Raw genomic sequence first — 20,998 nt, 5'->3', positions numbered from 1 at the left:
GTCTGGGAAGGCCTCTTGGAAGAGGTGAGCTCTCAGTAGGGCTTTGAAGAAGGGAAGAGAGTTAGTTTGGCAGAGGTGAAGAGGGAGGGCATTCCAAGACAGCGGTAGGATTTGGGCCAGAGGTCGACAGTGGGATAGGCGAGAACGGGGGACGGTGAGGAGGTGAGCGGCAGAGAAGCAGAGTGTGTGGGGTGGGCAGTAGAAAGAGAGAAGGGAGGAGAGGTAGGAGGGGGCAAGGTGATCCAGAGCCTTGAAGCCCAGAGTGAGAAGTTTTTGTTTTGGCAGAGGTTGATAGGCAACCACTGGAGGCTTTTAAGGAGGGGAGTGACATGCCCAGAGCATTTCTGCAGGAAGATGATCCGGGCAGCGAAATGAAGAATAGACTGGAGAGGGGAGAGACAGGAGGAAGGGAGATCAGAGAGAAGGCTGACACAATAATCCAGCCGGGATATTATGAGAGCCTGTACCAGTAAAATAGTCATTTGGATGGAGAGGAAAGGGCGGATCTTGGTGATATTGTAAAGGTGAGACCGGCAGACATTGGTGACAGATTGGATGTGTACTTACCAGCTGTGTGGCTTCGGGCATGTTACTTAACTTCTCTGTGCCTCAGTTACCTCATCTGTCAAATGGGGATTAAGACTGTGAGCCCCATGTGGGACAACCTGATCACCTTGTATCTATCCCAGTGCTTAGAACAGTACTTGGCACATGGTAAACACTTAACAAATGCCATCTTCATCATCAAAGGCCTGAAGTGCAGTTTGTCATTGAGACAAATAAATGTAGAGATATTAGTGGTCCCTAGACAGGTTCTGAAGCAGGACTTTGACACAGAAGCAGCATGGCCTAGTAGATAGAGCACGGGCCTGGGACCTGGGTTCTAATCCTGACTGCGCCACCTGTCTGTGTGACCTTGGGCAAGTCACTTCACTTCTCTGGGCCTCAGTTACCTCATCTGTAAAATGGGGATTAATAATAATAATAATAATAATAATAATAATGGTATTTATGTGCTTACTATGTGCCAAACACTGTTCTAAGCGCTGGGGTAGATACAAAGTAATCAGGTTGTCCCACGTGGGGCTCACAGTCTTAATCCCCTGTGAGCCCCATGTGGGACAGGGACTGTGTCCAACCTGATGATCTTCTATCTACCCCAGTGCTTAGAACAGTGTTTGACACATAGTAAGTGCTTAACAAGTACTATTATTATTGTTATTATTAACTATTATTCATAATCATAACTGCAAAATGTTGCATAGTGCACTCCTCTTTAGTGTTAGATGGATGACTTGGGCAGGAAAATGTTCTTCAAAAAATGCTTGACCCATGTAGACATAACCATTATTCAGAAGGGTAGATGACAGTCGAAACCCCCTTAGAAGTGATCATTATTATAATGTGGCTTTTGTGGTAGACCAAAATTGAATGAAATATTAAAGCAGGAAATGAGACATTGGCAATAAACTTGCCACGGATTATTTAGAACATTTTTATCATCATCCTTAATTTTTTTCTAATCTTAGACTTGTGTGAGAGGCCATCCTGACCATTCTAATGCATGCAAAAGCTTTGTTACACTTTGTTATAGACAGGGATCCTGATTCCCATGGGAATGAGTTGGACCATCTGCCCACTACACCCCAGAATTGGCACTGTGGCAGTGAAGCCATTAACAATAATACTAATCATAATAAATAATTATGGTACTTGTTAAGCACATACTATGTGCCAAGCACTGTTCTAAGCACTGGGGTAGATACAAGTTAATCAGATTGGACACAGTCCCTGTCCCACATGGGGCTCACAGTCTCAGTCCCTATTTTACAGATGAGGTAACTGAGGCACAGAGAAGTGAAGTGACTTGCCCAAGGTCACACCACAGCAGACAAATGGCAGAGCTGGGATTAGAACCCATGACCTTCAGACTCCCGAGCCCGTGCTCTATCTACTGTGTCATATGGCTTTGCCCTCCTAGCTGTATGGACAATGCAGGCACCTGAGGATCACCCACCCCACCCTTTGAAGCCAGATGGGGCCTGCTGGAAGTGGAGCTGCCAAGATGGCAGTTCTACTTGGTGAGTGATTGACTTCCTGATGGCAAACCACAGATCCCTGGTCTGACCCAGGAATTTGATGAAGGGTTCTGTGAATGAGCCAAGGCCTCCTAATAATAATAATGATAATAATTGTGGTATTTGTGTTTTGCCTGGAACTCCCTCGCCCTTCATCTATGACAGACGGGCCCCACTCCCCACCTTCAAAGTCTAAAGAAAATCATGTCTCCTCCAAGAGCCCTTCCCCGACTAAACCCTCATTCCCCACTACTCCCTGTCCCTTCTGCATCACCCTTGCACTTGGATTTGTACCCTTTAAGCACTTGATATTCACCCCACCCGCAGTCCCACAGCACTTATTAAAATCAATTACAGATATGTACTCTCTGGCTCCCCGCCCCTCTAGACTGTAAACTCGTTGTGAGCAGGGAGTGTGTCTACCAACTCTGTTGTGTGGCACTCTCCCAAGCATTCAGCACAATGCTATGCACACAGTAAGGGCTCAATGGATACCATTGAAGCGCTGTACTAAGCACTAGGGTACCTACAGGCTAATCTAGTTGGACACGATCTCCGTCCTACATGGGGCTCACAATCTAAGTAGGATGGAGGACAGATATTGAATCCCCATTTTCATATGAAGCAACTGAAACCCAGAGAAGTGAAGTGACTTGCCCAAAGTCAAACACAGCAGGCAAGTGGCAGATCTGGGATTGGAACCCAGGTCTTCTGACTTCCTGGCCTGTGCTCTTTCCACTAGGCCACACTACATACCCCACCGGCCTCCGAGCTCCTCTCACCTCAGTCCTAGCTGGAGATCCATTCATTCATTCATTCATTCAATCAATCGTATTTATTGAGTGCTTACTATGTGCAGAGCAGAGATCCCAGCAGAAGCTCTGGGGCAGAACCAAAAGCTCCACCTCGCTCCAGGGCGGAGTTGGAGACTCCTCTCTCAGTGTCCTCAGGTGACTTCATGTCCTTACTGAAAACTTGATGAGTCACCCCCCTACCCCCAATCTCCTCCATGGCCATTTTAGGACTTTGGGGAATGCCCCCTCCCAGGCTTCAGGGCCAGTCTCCCTCACCAGGAACAAACCTCAAACTCTAGGAGCCATACTTCTTGGAAAACCTCATTTGCTAAGATGCCCCACCCCCTAGATACCAGACCTTCCTGAAGCCCCACCCCCCACCCCAAACCCTAAAATTTGACCCTGTCATCATGAAAAGTTGTCACCTCTGTCTCTGTATGTTCTTTATGTTGAACTCCTACCCCGTTGCCCCACTTGGTGGCTAAGTAAATACTTGTGTTTTCTGTCCTTTATTTTATTCTATGAAATTAACATGTTTCTAGCAGTTAAAATATATTTGGCAAATTTCACGAATGGCCTAATGGTAAGAGCATGGGCCTGGGAGTCAGAGGACTTAGGTCCTAATCCTGTCTCTGCCAATTGCTTGCTGTGTGACCTCGGGCGAGTCACTGAATTTTTCTGGGCCTCAGTTCTCCTGTTCTACCTCTAACTTAGGATCTGAACCCTATGTGGGACAGGGACTGTGTCCAACTTAATTAACTTTTATCTACCCCAGCACTTAGAACAGTGTTTAACACATAGAGTTTCACAAATACCATTAAAAAGTATCCACCCACACTCACTGAAGTGTGTTACGATTGTGGTCATTTTTATTCTGCAAATGATAAGGGAGTTTAGCCCTGATCATCCCCACCAGTATAAAACTTCCTTTCTTCAGAAAGTACATCCTCATCAACAGCATTTATAGAGTGGCTCCTGTGATTACTTTACACATGAAGGTTCTAATAAATGGGCCAGATATGCCCTTTTAGAGGAGGGCTCAGACACTTCTCGGTGGATCCTCCAAACAGAACTCTTCACCCACATGGACATTACTGTGCTCCTTGCCTGGTCCGACTCAGTGTCCTGGAGACAAATACCACATGTTACCTTCTCCCGAATAGCTTTTATCTTTTGAGGCCTTGTTAACATCTCAGCTTGTTCCTAACCTCTCCATTCACAGACTTTCTTCGCTTGTTCAGTCACACCATTTAACATACATGCTATCAATGCAGGTGTTATATTCTGCTATTTATGGTAGCACCTGATCCGCACTGAACTGCCTGCTCTCTGGCCAGATTTTTGTCTTCACAAATCTACATTTGTTGCTCTCCTGTACCCGTTTTAGTAGGTGATTGTAAATGAATTTGAGTCTTTAGAACTGTCCTTTTCGTTGTCATCTTCTTCTTCTTCTTCTTCTTCTTCTTCTTCTTCTTCTTTGTTTTTAAAGAAGGATTCAGCACTTATTACCTATGTCCATCTTCCAAGCACTTCTGTCCTGGAATTATCAAAAATAATGGTGCATGGGGACCCATGGACACTCCTGCCAATTCTTTACCTACTTTAGGATGCATAGCCTGCAGCCCTGCTAATTTGAATATAGGCAGATTTTTAAAGGATTTCAACTATTTCCTTTCCATTTCAATTTAGGGTTTCCACCCTCCCATCCCAAATAGCACTTGCTCTTGTTAACTAATTACTACTGAACCTTCTGGTAATGTTAAAAATGAAAAACACACAGCTCTTTAAGCTTTTCTTCCATATCAGGTGAGCAACATTTTCCTTGGTTCCCCTCTTTTGCCATATATAGTTGAAGAATGTTTTTCTGTTGCCTTTTATATCTTTTGCAAGCTGCGTGTTCTTTCTCGCTTTAACTTTCCTGATCTTGTCTCTAAGCATTTGTTTTATTTCTTAGTACTCCCTCTTGAGTGGCCTGGTCCATTTTCCACTTCTATATCTTTCTCACTCTCCTTTCAGATTTCTGAACCATTTGGGGTTTAACCATCTTGGAATCTTTCGGCCCTTTCTGGGTTTCACCCTGAACTTGTGGATCAGATAGGCAAGAGATTAGGGCCCCACGCAAAGGCTGCTGCCATAGGGATAAAGAAGAAGGAATGAATCCGGCCTTATGACTTGGTAGTACCTGGGTATGGGGCACCAAGGATAAGGGGGTTGCTGGAAATGATCCCATGGTTCCAAGCCCAGACAATGGGAGAAGTGTGGATGTCACTGACAGTTATGGAGAAGGTGGGGGTGGGATGAGAAGAAATAAGGAGTTCAATTTCTGCTTTATTTTTAATTTTAGATCGCAGTTGTGCTTCCGGTAAAGATGTTCTGCAGACAGGAAGAGGTGCAGGACTGGACAGTGAGAGGTCAGGATTAATTAGTAGATTTAGTAGAGTTTCCACCCACCCATCTAGTAATAATCTGGAGAGTCTAAAGCAAATTGTCTTCAGATGTTTTTATTCCATGTCATCCCTCTAAAGGTTCCATGATGCCCATGTTCCACCTCACCCTGCCACAAAAAGAGTCCACAATCCAGTAACATCAATAGCCTTTATTGAGCACCTGTTGTGTGCAGAGCACTTCACTAGGCTAAGAACTTAAAGGGTCATAGACTGCAAGTAAAGGTCAGGGCCATGGCTCTCTCAGAAGAGTTTTAGTATTATTAATGATAACAATGCCATTATTATTAATATTATTATCATTATTGTTGTATTTGTTAAGCACTTACTATACGTCAAGCCCCATTTCAAACTCTGGGATAGATACAAGCCAATCGGGTCGGACGTAACCTCTGTCCCACTGGGGGTTCTCAGTCTAAGTAGGAGGGAGAACAGGCATTCAATCCCCATTTTACAGATGAGGAAAATGAGGCACCGAGAAGCGAAGTGACTTGCCCAAGGACACACAACGGACAAGTGGCAGAGCTGGGATGAGAATCCAGAATCCTCTGACTCTCAGACCCAAGCTCTTTCCACCAGGCTGTGCCGTCCGTCAAGGGAGAAAAGGGGACCAAAATTGCCAAGCATACAGTGGGTCTAAAGATGACGAGCGTAGCTACCAATAGTAGAAATGTCAGAAATTAAACAGATGACAAATGGATATACACATGGATACTAAGGGATGGGGTGGCCTGGCCAAGGAGATGGGAGACTGAGTCAGAAGATGTTTAAGGCTAGGAAGGTGGGAGTATAAGCCTTTCTTCATCCCTACTTGAACTGGCTGCAAACCCTCAAGGGAAAGGTTGTTCCCCATGTACCTAGTACTGTGCTCAGCATATAGGTATTCATTAAATGCTTTTGACAGTGCTGAAGATGATGAGTGCAGGGGGAAGGCCCGTGAGGTAAAGGAAGCCAATTCACCCTGTTGAGTAGCCTGCACTTCACCACAGACCCCACCAACGGCTTCTCAGAACTCTACAGTCTTGATCACTGCAAAAGGTTTCCCCCACGCTCACCCCCCGCACGAAGTGCATACCATAAAAAAAGCCAAAACAAACCTCCACGGCCTCCATTACTCCTGGTTAGAAATTAAGGTCTTTGTCCCTAGAGGACTTGTTAAAATTTAGGAATATGGTGGCAGGCACTTTAGAGAAGCAGCATGGCATCATGGCTAGAGCACGGGCCTGGGAGTCAGAAGGTAGCTCCGCCACTTGCCTGCTGTGTGACCTTGGGCAAGCCACTTCACTTCTCTGTGTCTGTTTTACCGTGTCTATAAAATGGAGATGAAGACTATGAGTCCTATGTGGGACAGGGACTGTGTCCAACCTGATTTGCTTGTATCCATCCCAGTGCTTAGTACAGTGCCTGGCACATAGTAAGTGCTTAACAAATACCACTATTATTATTATTATTATCATGGGTTCTAAGCCCGGCTCCGCCACTAGTCTGCTGTGTGGCCTTGGGTGACTCACTTCACTTCTCTGTGCCTCAGTTATCTCATCGGTAAAATGGGGATTAAGACTGTGAGCCCCGTGAGGGACAGAGACTGTGTCCAGCCCAGTTTGCTTGTATCCACCCCAGTGCTTAGTACAGTGCCTGGCACATAGTAAGCGCTTAACAAATACTACAGTTGTTATTTAGCCGCCACTGCATTTTCAGGAATTTCCTGAAGTCCTGTTCAGTGGGTTGCAAATTGACCAAGATGACGACCTGAGTTTTGGTGGTTCTAGGTCTTGCTAAGGAACTTTTGGGCTCATGTGGAATCAATGGGGAGAGGAGAAGGATTGTGTAATGGGGGGCCGAGCCCTCCTTCAATAGGAAGAAAACCCAGGGTGAGATAACAGAGCACTTACAGAAGACCCCCACAGAGAGGGAGGGCCTAGTCAGGATGGGAAGACAGAGAAGTAGTCTTCCCAACAGTCTTCCCTACAGTCGACTAGACTGTAAGCCCGTCATTGGGCAGGGACTGTCTCTGTTGCCGATTTGTACATTCCAAGCGCTTAGTACAGTGCTCTGCACATAGTAAGCGCTCAATAAATACTATTAAATGAAAGTATGAGAGGAGAAACAGCTCATTCCCATTTCTGTACAATGGTTGGGTTTACAGAGGCCCTATTACTCTAAGCCACTCCTCCTGATTGAGGTCCTATTACTCTAAGCCACTCCTCCTGATTGATGTTTATAACAATTTGTCAGTCTGAGGGAAAGTTGGTTTACTTCTTCAGGAAGCCCTGAATGATAACATGTTTGCTTTAAAAAGAGTGGTACAAAACATCTAGTGTTTCGATGGAAAAGCGTAAGGAAAAACAATTTGGAACTTATAAACACGATGGGTTTTGTATCTGAGGCTTGGAATGTGCCTCGAATGGCCTGTATGTGTATTGGAAACTGTGGAAAAACGTGTTTCCTTGTTTTCTCTGTCATTTGGAAAACACTCAGATCCTCATTACAGTCCCTGCCTCCTACAAGTTTGAATTCAAATGAAGATCAGATAGACCCATTTGGAGTGATGGGAGGAAAGATACTCTATGAATACAGGGTGGTGATTAGCTCTATGAAAAGCCCCAGGTCTTCTGATTGACTGGCATGGCTCCAGGGCGGCTCCCTGGCCTCTGGCTACAAGGGGAGGTGCATACCTAGCATGCACCCACTGTACCCTAAGTGCCAGGACCTCGGGTCCAGAAATTTGACTCTCTTCCATCTCAGCAGAAAGAATACCTGGGCAAGAAGACTGTGGAATCGTCCTTGCCTGCAGCTCCTGCTATCTTGCTAGAAAAGCAGCATTGCCTAATGTATAGGGCATGGGCTTGGGAATCAGAAGGACCTGGGTTCTAATCCTGGCTCCACCACTTGTCTGCTGTGTGACCTTAGATAAGTCACTTCACTTCTCTGGGCTTCAGTTACCTCATCTGTAAAATGGAGATTAAGACTGTGAGCCCCATGTGGGACAGAGACTGTGTCCCATCTGATTAGCTTGTATCTACCCCAGTGCTTAGTACGGTGCTTGACACATAGTAAGTGCTTAACAAATACCATCATTATCCTTATTATTATTCTCATTATCACCCCCACAGGGAGACGGGCACCAGAGCTCACTGTTCCCAAGGTCCTGAGCCTTCCTTAGAGAAGCAGCGTGGCTCAGTGGAAAGAGCACGGGCTTCATTCATTCAATAGTATTTATTGAGCGCTTACTATGTGCAGAGCACTGTACTAAGCGCTTGGGATGAACAAGTCGGCAACAGATAGAGACAGTCCCTGCCGTTTGACGGGCTTACAGTCTAATGGGGGGAGAATGACAGACAAGAACAGTGGCAATAAATGGGAGTCAGAGGTCATGGGTTCAAATCCAGGCTCTGCCACTTGTCTGCTGTGTGACTGTGGGCAAGTCACTACACTTCTATGTGCCTCAGTTACCTCATTTGTAAAATGAGGTTGAAGACTGTGAGCCTCATGTGGGATAACCTGATTACCCTGTATCTACCCCAGCGCTTAGAACAGTGCTCTGCACACAGTAAGCGCTTAACAAATACCAACATTATTATTATTATTATTATTATTATTCCTGCCCATCCATCCACCCTGCTTTTGGAAGTTTAATTTTCCTGGGAAAGGGAAGGCAAGAAGGGGTGCTCGAGCTGATGAGGGAAAGGAAGCCAGGGTGTGCAGGGAAGTGGCTGAGGGAGGGAACAGTCTGTCTCTGGCCAAGGGGGTTCCCTCATCCTGAAGATGAGAAGGGGTGCTTAGGACTGCAGAATTAGTAGGAGGACTGGCCTCTGCTGCTCTGGGTCCTCTAGTGGAAGGGGAGCAGGGGAGAGAGAAATAATACAACTGCACCATTGTGTCACTTTCCACTCTGTATACGTTATATAGTGGAAAGTGGCACTGAAACGTGTGTGTGTGTGCGTACGTATGTCTACATAAAGAGCTTTCCTTCATACTCGAAGACACAGCTTTTCCCTCTCAGTAAAGCAAAGTGGTAGGCAGCACCTTCACTTCTGGCAGATTGCTGCTCTCTGCTCTTCAAAGCCCTTAGAAAATCACATCTCCTCCAGGAGGCCTTCCCTGCTTAATTTCCCATCTCCTCACCTTATTTCTCTTCCTACTGCCATTTCAGGACTTCCACATCACCTAAGCACTTGAGTACTTCCCCTTGCCCCATAGCACTTTCATACATATCTTGAAACTCTGTTGCTCACCGCTACCTAAAATTTATTTTAGCATCCATCTCCCTTGCTATATTATAAGCTCTTTGATGACAGGGATCATGTCCTTTAACTCTGTCATACTCTTCCGGGTGTTTAGCACAGCACTGTGCACAGAGTAAGTGCACAAGAAATATTAATGACTGATTGGAGGTTAACCTGTCGTGAAGATAACTTAATTGCTTTGGCGTCTTTGCTGAAGGAAGTGTAGGCACTGGTGATTGTTCCAGGAAAAATTCTACATGTCAGAAAACTTTCTCCCTCTTTCTTTGTACCTCAGCTTCCCTTTCTCTGTGTCTTTTGTTTATAATCTAATCAGTCATATTTATTGAGTCTTACACTGTTCAAAGGACTGTATTAAGCACTTGGGGGAGTACACTATAACAATCGGTGGACACATTCCCTGCCCACAAAGAGCTTACGAGTCTAGAGGGGGAAGAGATGACAATAGTAATAGTACCAACTAGGAGAAATATCAGGTCTTCATCGAGTATAGGTTGAAAATGTACTTGTTCTTTCTCCCCTTCTGCCTCTATAGGGGATGGGAGAGGGTGGTTTGCATTCACTTTGCCAACTCTTTCCTTTGTTCCAATGATCCAGATGTGGCTTGGGGCTTAAAAGATAACATACTGGGAAAGAGGCAGTTATCCTGCTCAATTCCCAGACACAAGCCCAGAAAGGAGAGGAAAAGAGGGGAGAGTGGGAAGAAGCTATTAAAATAACTTCCTTCTCTTCCTTGTAGTCTCCCCCATCTCCTACCCAGAATCTTGTACTTGACTGTACTTCCTGGCATCAGTAGAGGATCAGTTAGGATCAGTTCTCTCCCCTTCTTAAATTCTAGTTGACTGCAAACCCCTCCTTTCAGAAATACAGGGAAACAAAGAATTAACATAAAAGCCCAACACTTTGTTAATATGGTGTGGGGGTGCTGAAGTCTTTTATTTTGTGGCTTAATATTTAACACCTTTTCATCAGTCTTTTAATTTTTTTTATTGGTCTTTAAATTTTCACTTTGATCATACTTTCTCTTTTGTTTTGTGAGCCTTTCCCTCTCATGCCTAAAACTGAATTCATTATCTCTCCTCTAAACTCTCCCTTCCTCCTAACTTCCCTATCTCTGTTGATAACACCATCTTCCTTACCCCGGAAGCCCACAACCTTGGTGTTATCCTCAATTTCTCCCTGCATTTTAGCTCTCATGGATAGAGCACGGGCCTGGGAGTCAGAAAGTCATGGGTTCTAATCCTGGCTGTGCCACTTGTCTGCTGGGTGACCTTGGGCATGTCAATTCACGTCTCTGTGCCTCAGTTACCTCATCTGTAAAATGGGGATTGAGACTGTGAGCCACATGTAGGACAGGGACTGTATCCAACCCGATTTGCTTGTTACCACCCCAGTGGTTAGTACAGTGTCTGGCACATAATAAGTACTTAAAAATACCCTAATCATTATTATTATTATTGTGTTCAATTAACTGCTAACTCATGCCAATTCTTTCTTCAAAACATTTCTCCCCCTTCCTCTCCATCCAAATAACTACCACCTGGGTTCAACCTCGCATTATATAATGGCTAGACCCCTATATTAGCCTCCTCACTGGTCTCCCTGCTTCCAGCCTCTCCCCGCTTTAATATATACTCACTACTATACAAATCATCTTCCAGAAATGATACTCAGCAGACATCTTGCAACTTCTCAAAAACTGCAAGCTTACAGTCTAGAGGGGGAGACAGCCATTAATATAAATAAATTACAGATATGTACATAAGTGCTGTAGGGCTGAGGGAGAGGAATAAAATGTGCAAATCCCAGTGCAAGGATGATGCAGAAGGGGAGTGGGAGAAGAGGAAATGGCTTAGTCGGGGAAGGCCTCTTGGAGGAGGTGTGCTTTAAATAAGGCTTTGAAAGTAGGGAGAGTGATAATCTCTCAGCAATAATAATAATAATTGTGATATTTGTTAAGTGCTTACTTTGTACCAGGCACTGTACTAAGCACTGGGGTAGATACTTGGTAATGGGATGGGACACAGTCCCTGTCCCACATAGGGCTCACAGTCCTCATCCCCATTTTACAGATGAGGGAATTGAGGCCCAGAGAAGTGAAGTGACTTGTCCAAGATCACACAGTAGACAAGTGGTGGATCTGGGATTAGAACCCAGATCCTCCTGACTCCCAGGCTCGTGCTCTATCACCTAGACCACGCTGATCTAGGCCAGAAGCAGGATGTGGATGAGGGGTCACGAGATTGATGAGACTGAGTATGGGGAGTAGGTTGGCATTAAAGGAGCGAAGCGTGCAGGCTGGGTTTTTGTAGAACAGCAGCTGGATGAAGTAGTAGGGGGAAAGGTGATTGAGTATTTTAAAGCGAACCCCCGGCCTGCAGCATTCTGGACCCCCCCTGCCAGTGGGGGTCCTGGGTGCTGAGCCAGCCAGGCGCCATCTCCCACAGTGCCCATTGGACTTTATGTGGCCTGTGGAATGAAGCCCCCTATACAGAGTGCCCTGTGACATCAACTGGCCACTCCCAATGTTCCCCAAATCCAGCATGGTTAGCAGACTCTGGAGAAACAGAATGGCATATGGATAGAGCACAGGCCTGGGAGTCAGAAGGTCATGGGTTCTAATCCCGGCTCCACCACTTGTCCACTGGGTGATCTTGGACACGTCACTTCACTTCTCTGTGCCTCTGTTACCTCATCTATAAAATGGGGATTGAAACTGTGAGCCCCATGTGGGACAGGGACTGTGTCCAACCCAGTCTGCTTTTATCCATTCCAGCGCTTAGTATGGTGCCTGGCACCTGGTAAGTGCTTAACAAATACCATAGTCATTATTGTTATTATCTGAGTGCGGAGGGGAGGGAGACCCATGGATAGTTTCTACCCAGGGGCTGGATGCAGGTAGGGACTAGCCATCCCTGTATCATTTGGGAGTTTGGGTATGGCTACAGGCTGGCCTGTGTTAAGAATGGGAGTGGAGTTCAGGCCATCAGGTCGACCCTAGCTGGCAGGGTTGAGGGGAACCCTTTCTTTTGGTCAGCTCTGATGATACCCACAACATGGGTATCACAACATGGTATGTATGAATATTCAATTTTTATTCTGATTCCACTATTTATAAATGTTATCCATCTGTCTCCCTCATACAAAAAGTCAGCTTCAAGATTCTCCATCCACTTTCTCCATCTTATGTATAGGCTATATTCACCCACTACTTCCCAGATTTCAGTCTTTGCTCCTTCTGAGTTCACCTTTTTACTGTACCCCACTTTTGCCTCTCTTGCCTCTGACCCCTCCCTCACACTAACTAGGCTGGTCTGGAACTCCCTCTGCCAGATTACAGCCCTCCTTCTCTTCAAAGTCCTTCTAAAAAAAATCCCACCCCCTCTAGGAAGCCTTCCCCGATTCATACCTAATAACAACCATCTTTAATGTGCCCATCCTCCTCACTTAACAACATCTGTCTATTCAACTCTACATTGAATTCTTTTTCCTGATATTTCATTCTGGCATATTGACTCTGCTGCCTGTTTTATCCTTGTTCTTCCTTCTGCTCCTACTATTTGTAAATCATTTTGTCTTTCTGTCTCCCCCATTAGATTGTAACTCCTTGCGGGCAGGGAATGTGCATCTTGCTTCTGTTGTACTACTGTCCCAAGAGCTTTCCATTCAATAGACATTCACTAAATCATATTGATTTGATAACTTCAGCTCCCGGGAGGAAAAGTGTTGAGCATACAGAATTCTACCATTCTTGTAGCAATATAGTGTTCCATGAGTTAGACACCAGACTGCGGAAGGGGCCGAGTAGAATGCAGTATGATAAAGGGGAGAAAGGGTGATGTCAAGCCAGGGATCCCGGAGTCAATAGCTGCTAGAGATCTCTATCTGTACAGCACACTTTAGTGGGTAGCTTTCATCCAATCTGCCCGTCGCCCAGTCTCACGTACCCATTTTCTGCCTTGCCACTGAGTAATGGTGGAATGACTCCAGAACTATAATACCAGATTATCAATAGCAGTTAAGATTATTTCAGGTGAAATTACCCCCCCACCCCCACCCCCGTGGGTGTGAGGAAAAGCAGTCAGGAAACATGCCCTTGGGTGGCTGTAAAAAAAAGAAAAAAAAAGAAAAAGAACTCAACTATTAGTGTTGCCTAGCTAATGTGTTTACCTTTCTCTTAAATTCTGTGGCTGTAGGTAATATAATTTTTGCTGGGATCATTTTAATCAATCAATGGTATTTATTGAGCACTTACAATGTGCAGAGCACTGTACTAAGTGTTTTGGGGAGTACAGTACAACAGAGTTGATAGACACACTCCCTGCCTAGCCTAGAGGGGGAGACAAACAATATAGCTTGTATCTACCCCAGCGCTTAGTACAGTGCCTGGCACATAGTAAGTGTTTACCAAATAAAATAGTATATACAATCATATATGTAATTTATAGATATGTATGTATGTACTGTGGGACTGAGGGTAGATTGAATACCGAGTGCTCGAAGAGTACAGATCCAAGTTCATAGATGACACTGAAGGGAGAGGGAGTCAGGAAAAAGAGGACTTAATCGAGGAAGGAGGAGATGTGACCTTAATAAGGCTTTGAAGGTGGGGAGAGTGGTGGTCTGATATATATGGAGGGGGAGGGAGTTCTAGGCCAGAGGGAGGGCGTGGGAAAGGGGTCAGCGGTGAGATAGATGAGATCAGAGCACAGTGAGCAAGCTGGCGCTAGAGAAGGAAATTGTGTGGGCCGGGTTGTAGTAGATCAGGGAGGTAAGGTAGGAGGGGGTGAGCTGTTTGAGTGCTTTAGAGATGACTGTAAGGAGTTTCTGTTTGATGCGGAGAAGTTTGAAGGTAAAACTGCAAGAAGTATGTGGGAAAGCGTGGTGATTTGATTAATAACATAATTACCTCGTAACAGTTACGATTAGACTGTAAGCCCGTCAAACGGCAGGGACTGTCTCTATCTGTTGCCGACTTGTTCATCCCAAGCGCTTAGTACAGTGCTCTGCACATAGTAAGCGCTCAATAAATACTATTGAATGAATGAATGAACAGCAGAGTATAATTATTTTCATATTAAGTGAATTGTGTTAAGACTATTTAGGGTGGTAGTATATAGCAGTCCTAATGAATGATCATTTGATCTGTGGACCTCAGTTCTTGATCTGTAAAATGGCAGAATAATTACAGTCAACATACTTCATAGAAGTTATGAGGATTTTATTATTTAATGTGCTTAATCACTGTAGTCTTTCATTTTATGAGTATCATTAATTCACTAGACCAGGAGTTTTCCATCTTTTTTTACACAGTGATCTCAAAACTTCACCTGAGGAATTCCCATCTCTTTGCTCTGGGCATCTAATCCCATACCTCCCCCCTTACAGGGCTGGGGCTGCCCTCTATTTCACTAAGAAAATTCTAGTGGGCCCATGTTTGGGCTGGATCAATGTGGACCGTGTTGGTCGTATCCAGCCCCTTGCCTGCTTGGAGCCAGGAGTAGTGGGGAGGACTTTTGTTCCCTGCCCCCTCCAGTGCCACCCACTTTTCACTGTCTTCCTGGTGAGAAGTTAAGAGCCAGTCCTGCTCTGCTCACATACCTTTTGCCCCTCTAACAGGTCTCTCTCTCACCCAGCCTTTCCCCCTAACCCAGATAGACTCACTAAAGCTGAGCAAAAACAGCAGCAGCAGCAGGAACAGGTGACAAAAGAAAACAACTTTCTGAAGGTCCTAACTTTGGTACACTAAACAAGGCCCTCTTGTCACCTGCTCCTTCTTGCTGACCTCCTTCTCCCCACTCCCGACCCCGTTCACATCATGTTGACTTCCTCTGGACTAGAGAATTTTGGTTGATATCTGTAAAGTACTTTGACGTCGATGCACAAAGAGCATTCTGTAGTTCCAACATATTTGGCTTGAAAACCTACCCCCACTTTTTCCTCACAGTCCCTACCCGTACCTCCTCTCGATCTTCCATTTGCCTGCCTGGTTGTTGGTGGAATCCTAAACTGTCCCATCAGTTCCCAACTCTTGGCCTGCTCCCAAAATAGCTGACAGTCTGTTGCTCTGCCGAGGGCCGAAGCCTTTTGTGGAAATGTGGTGGCAAGATAAGATCACAAACAAAGAGGCTCTGGAATTAAGTCAGTCTATCAACATCGAAGCTAAGTTCACCTCAGCACAGCTTTTCTGGATTGGATATGCGTAGAATGGATGACATTAGGTTACCCAAAGAACAGCTGCATGGAGTTCTGAAGAGGGCCAGATGAAAGCAAGGGGAGCACAGGGCACTTTAAAGTTGCAATAAAGCACAGTCTCAGGCAGAACAGCATTAGAGCTGAAAGTTGGGAGGCAACTACATCAGATAGGCCAGCTTGACGTTCAGCAGGCGAGATAGAGGGGCTCTTGTCAAAGAGAAACCTGGAGAAGATCGTGAGACAATGAAGCGATGCCCAAAATGGCACCAGGTGCTGAAAATCAGCAAGCCCTTTAGCGCAAAGGGGAATGGGTCCTGCATTCCCAGAGTGAGGAGGGGACAGTCAGTCTCATATCAGTTGACTCGGTCGCACCTGCGCCAATTGGTACATTTCTCCATCGGTGGCGCCGTCTTCGAATACAATGGACAACTCCCCAACCATGGAGAAGTCCTTTGGTTGTGGTAGGTCGCCTCGCTTGGATCTCTAAGCTCGTTTTGGGCAGGGAACATGTCTGCTAATTCTGTTGCATTATACTCTCCCAAGCGCTTAGTACAGTGCTCTGCTCTACAGTGCTCTCAATAAATACCAATTATTGATCGATCTCTTTAGCTTTGGCATTCCACCATCTGCCATGCATGTTCCTAAATCTACCTGTATATCATGATACCAGTCCATGTGATTTATTCCATCTCTCAGGATCTCGAGGAGCTTTCATTCATTCATTCAATAGTATTTATTGAGCACTTACTATGTGCAGAGCACTGTACTAAGCGCTTGGAATGAACAAGTCGGCAACAGATAGAGACAGTCCCTGCCATTTGACGGGCTTACAGTCTAATCGGGGGAGACAGACAGACAAGAACAATGGCAATAAATAGAGTCAAGGGGAAGAACATCTCGTAAAAACAATGGCAACTAAATAGAATCAAGGCAATGTACAATTCATTAACAAAATAAATAGGGTAATGGAAATATATACAGTTGAGCAGACGAGTACAGTGCTGAGGGGATGGGAAGGGAGAGGGGGAGGAGCAGAGGGAAAGGGGGAAAAGAGGGTTTAGCTGCGGAGAGGTGAAAGGGGGTGGTAGAGGGAGTAGAGGGAGAAGATGAGCTCAGTCTGGGAAGGCCTCTTGGAGGAGGTGAGTTTTAAGTAGGGTTTTGAAGAGGGGAAGAGAATCAGTTTGGTGGAGGTGAGGAGGGAGGGCGTTCCAGGACCGTGGGAGGATGTGGCCCAGGGGTCGACGGCGGGATAGGTGAGACCGAGGGACGGTGAGGAGGTGGGCGGCGGAGGAGCGGAGCGTGCGGGGTGGGCGGTAGAAAGAGAGAAGGGAGGAGAGGTAGGAAGGGGCAAGGTGACGGAGAGCCTTGAAGCCTAGAGTGAGGAGTTTTTGTTTGGAGTGGAGGTTGATAGGCAACCACTGGAGTTGTTTAAGAAGGGGAGTGACATGCCCAGATCGTTTCTGCAGGAAGATGAGCCGGGCAGTGGAGTGAAGAATGGACTGGAGCAGGGCGAGAGAGGAGGAAGGGAGGTCAGAGAGAAGGCTGACACAGTAGTCTAGCCGGGATATAACGAGAGCCCGTAGCAGTAAGGTAGCCGTTTGGGTGGAGAGGAAAGGGCGGATCTTGGCGATATTGTAAAGGTGAAACCGGCAGGTCTCGGTAACGGATAGGATGTGTGGGGTGAACGAGAGAGACGAGTCAAGGATGACACCGAGATTGTGGGCCTGAGAGACGGGAAGGATGGTCGTGCCATCCACGGTGATAGAGAAGTCTGGGAGAGGACCGGGTTTGGGAGGAAAGATGAGGAGCTCAGTCTTGGTCATGTTGAGTTTTAGGTGGCGGGCCGACATCCAGGTGGAGACGTCCTGGAGGCGGGAGGAGATGCGAGCCTGAAGGGAGGGGGAGAGGACAGGGGCGGAGATGTAGATCTGTGTGTCATCTGCGTAGAGATGGTAGTCAAAGCCGTGAGAGCGAATGAGTTCACCGAGGGAGTGAGTGTAAATGGAGAACAGAAGAGGGCCAAGAACTGACCCTTGAGGAACTCCAACAGTTAAAGGATGGGAGGGGGAGGAGGCGCCAGCGAAGGAGACCGAGAATGACCGGCCAGAGAGGTAAGAGGGGAACCAGGAGAGGACGGAGTCCGTGAAGCCAAGGTGAGATAAGGTATGGAGGAGGAGGGGATGGTCGACAGTGTCAAAGGCAGCAGAGAGGTCAAGGAGGATTAAAATGGAGTAGGAGCCATTGGATTTGGCAAGAAGGAGGTCATGGGTGACCTTAGAGAGAGCAGTCTTGGTAGAGTGGAGGGGACGGAAGCCAGATTGGAGGGGGTCTAGGAGAGAATGGGAGTTAAGGAATTCTAAGCATCGATTGTAGACGACTCGTTCTAGGATTTTGGAAAGGAAGGGTAGTAGGGAGATAGGACGATAACTGGAGGGGGAAGTTGGGGTTAAAAATAGAAGTTAAGGAAGGGAGGAGGGCAGGGGCGATGGTTTTAATAAGGTGAGAGGGAACGGGATCCGAGGCGCAGGTGGAGGGGGTGGCACTTGCGAGGAGGGAGGAGATCTCCTCTGAGGATACTGCAGGGAAGGATGGGAAAGTAGGGGAGAGGGTTGGTGGGGGGGAGGGGAGAGGCGGAGGGGTGACTTTGGGGAGCTCAGACCTGATTGTGTTGATTTTCGTGAGGAAATAGGTGGCCAGATCATTGGGGGTGAGAGATGGGGGAGGGGGAGGGTGTTTACAAGGCATCCTTTGCTTTGCAGTAAGAAGCTGTTGGAATTTTGAATTTTTTTCAAATAAGTCCTGATGGTATTGAACCCACAGTCTTAATGGCTGCCAGGTAGGCAGAATCTTATTGAGGGTCACAGTAAGGATTGGCAGGCAGAATTTCTTGCTCTCATGAGATGGCTGTACTGTGGTTACAAATATGTGCTTCTAAATATGAATCTAAAACAGATTTCTAACCGTAGGTCTACACAGCACAAAGTGAAGTAGAGAGGAGCAATTAGCTAATAATTTTGGGCTGCGCACTACTATCGTGGTTTGAAGAAAGTCGAAGATGAGCTGTCTGCACACAAATCACCTTTCTCTTCATATAGCTTGCAGTGATGAAAGAGGGAATTCTGCTTGGGAAAGAGCACACAAGCTAGTTATAATAATAATTATGGTATTTGTTAAGCACTTACTATTTGGCACTGAAGTAAGCGTTGGGGTAGATGCAGGATAAGCACTGTTCTAAGCACTGAGCACTGTTCTAAGCACTGGGCAAAGAATATTTGACTCTGGGTGCTAGTGTGGCAACCATAACAATTTTGTGGTTGTTTCTTTTTCAAATGTGGCTAACAAGTGGTTTAAAATTGGAAGGTATTCAGGCAAGTAAGGATTTAGTAAAATATGAGAAGAATGAAATTTTCACTGACATATTTTCTGATTATTTGGATTATATTGCTGGCCCAGTAAAATAATCGGGTGGTCACGTATGACAACCATGGCTGTACTTGAGAGCCACTGGTAAGGGCCACAATGTTTGGATTACTCTGTTGTACCTCACCCATCTATAGGCATTGTCAGCAGATTTTTAATGGCTCAGCTTTTAATTTTCCAAGTTCACATAACTGTCACTACCTTTAGGAGTGCGTGTGTTCTGTTTCTGATTATACATTTAGTCATGAAAAACTGCAACGAAATAAGTGTGAATGCTTAGTTCATGGGTGTATCCGTGCTATTTTAAGAGCCTAACAGCTGCCTAGATAGAAGTGGGAGAGTAAAAGCAAACAAACATGAATGAACAATGTTGTGGGACCTGGATTTTTATGTTCATTGCTGGAAACTTCATCAGTAGTTTATATTTAAGATGGGAAAGAAAGAGGCAGGAGAAGGAAAGTGGAATGACCTACTAATGGCTATTTTAGTCAGAGATGAAATAGTAATTTTCCCTTTTCCATTTTGCTTTTTAATACTCTAGAGGGAAACATTTATCCAAAGAGCATTTATTTTTAAAAATAGTATATCTTAAGCTCTTACTCTGTGCCAGGCACTGAACTAAACCCTCGGGTAATAATAATAATGTTGGTATTTGTTAAGCGCTTACTATGTGCCGAGCACTGTTCTAAGCGCTGGGGGAGATACAGGGTAATCAGGTTGTCCCACGTGAGGCTCACAGTTAATCCCCATTTTACAGATGGGGGAACTGAGGCACAGAGAAGTTAAGTGACTTGCCCACAGTCACACAGCTGACAAGTGGCAGAGCCGGAAGTCGAACTCATGACCTCTGACTCCGAAGCCCAGGCTCTTTTCCACTGAGCCACACTGCAAGATAATCTGGTTGGACACAATCCATGTCCCATGTGGGGTTCATAATCTTAATCCCCATTTGCAGATGAAGTAACTTGGGCATAGAGAAGTTAAATGACTTGGCCAGGGTCACACAGCAGACAAGTGATGGAGCTGGGATTAGAACCCAGATCCTTCTGACTCCTATGGCTGTGCTCTATCCACTAAAGCCATGCTGCTTGTACATTTTACTCTATTTACAAAGGTAGATTGTTAAAGACTTTGAAGCCTGAAAAATGCTAAATCGAATCCTTCAAAACCCATTCCATTTCCTAATGCCTGAAGATTACCTTAAATTTCTTGTTTTCTTCAGCGTGGCCTAGAAGAGAAGCAGCGTGGCCTAGTGGCAAGAGCTTGGGCTTGGGAGTCAGAGGATGTGGGTTCTAATCACAGCTCCGCCACTTGTCTACTGTGTGATTTTGGGCAAGTTGCTTAACTTCTCTGGGCCTCAGTTACCTCATCTGTAAAATGGGGATTAAGAACTATGAGCCCCATGTAGGACAACCTGATTATCTTGTATCTACCCCAGTGCTTAGAACAGTGCTTGGCACATAGTAAGCACTTAACAAATACTAGTATTATTAGTATTATTATTAAAGTTGAAGCCTGTCTGATTTTGTGGAGGAGAGTGGTAACTAGGGCCTCAATGAAACCACATTTACAAATTTTAAGAATTGAAGAAAAGGGGACATTTTACTTATAGTTCTGAACAATCATAAAATATATTTTGAAGTATTTTGTTGATGTGATGCTTACCTCAACCTGAGTTGTTTTCGTTTAATCCAGCACTGACCTCAGTGTTTTTCAAGTAGAGTACCTGCTGCAGGGAAGAGGTTTTGATTTGTCAGATCACTTTAAAAAAGTGAAGTACAGTAATTTCTTGCCTTTGCAGCTAGTCAAGTAGTTTAAAAAAA

The 20,998-nt window shown here is 45.5% G+C and overlaps 1 protein-coding gene across 2 annotated transcripts in view; it reads left to right on the top strand.

Annotated features, from left to right (window-relative positions):
• Positions 1-20,998, top strand: part of RFX2 (regulatory factor X2) — a 180,094-nt gene that overhangs the window by 28,079 nt on the left and 131,017 nt on the right. For both annotated transcript variants that reach the window (XM_029051839.2, XM_029051837.2), the window contains exon 2: positions 5,217-5,283. In XM_029051839.2, coding sequence (XP_028907672.1) covers positions 5,241-5,283 — 43 coding nt within the window. In that variant the 5' untranslated portion in view covers positions 5,217-5,240. The remainder of the gene's footprint in view (positions 1-5,216; positions 5,284-20,998) is intronic.

The sequence above is a fragment of the Ornithorhynchus anatinus genome, chromosome X1 (genome assembly GCF_004115215.2).
Source record: "Ornithorhynchus anatinus isolate Pmale09 chromosome X1, mOrnAna1.pri.v4, whole genome shotgun sequence".
Classification (NCBI taxonomy): Eukaryota; Metazoa; Chordata; class Mammalia; order Monotremata; family Ornithorhynchidae; genus Ornithorhynchus; species Ornithorhynchus anatinus.
This window is presented reverse-complemented; position numbering and strand designations above follow the sequence as displayed.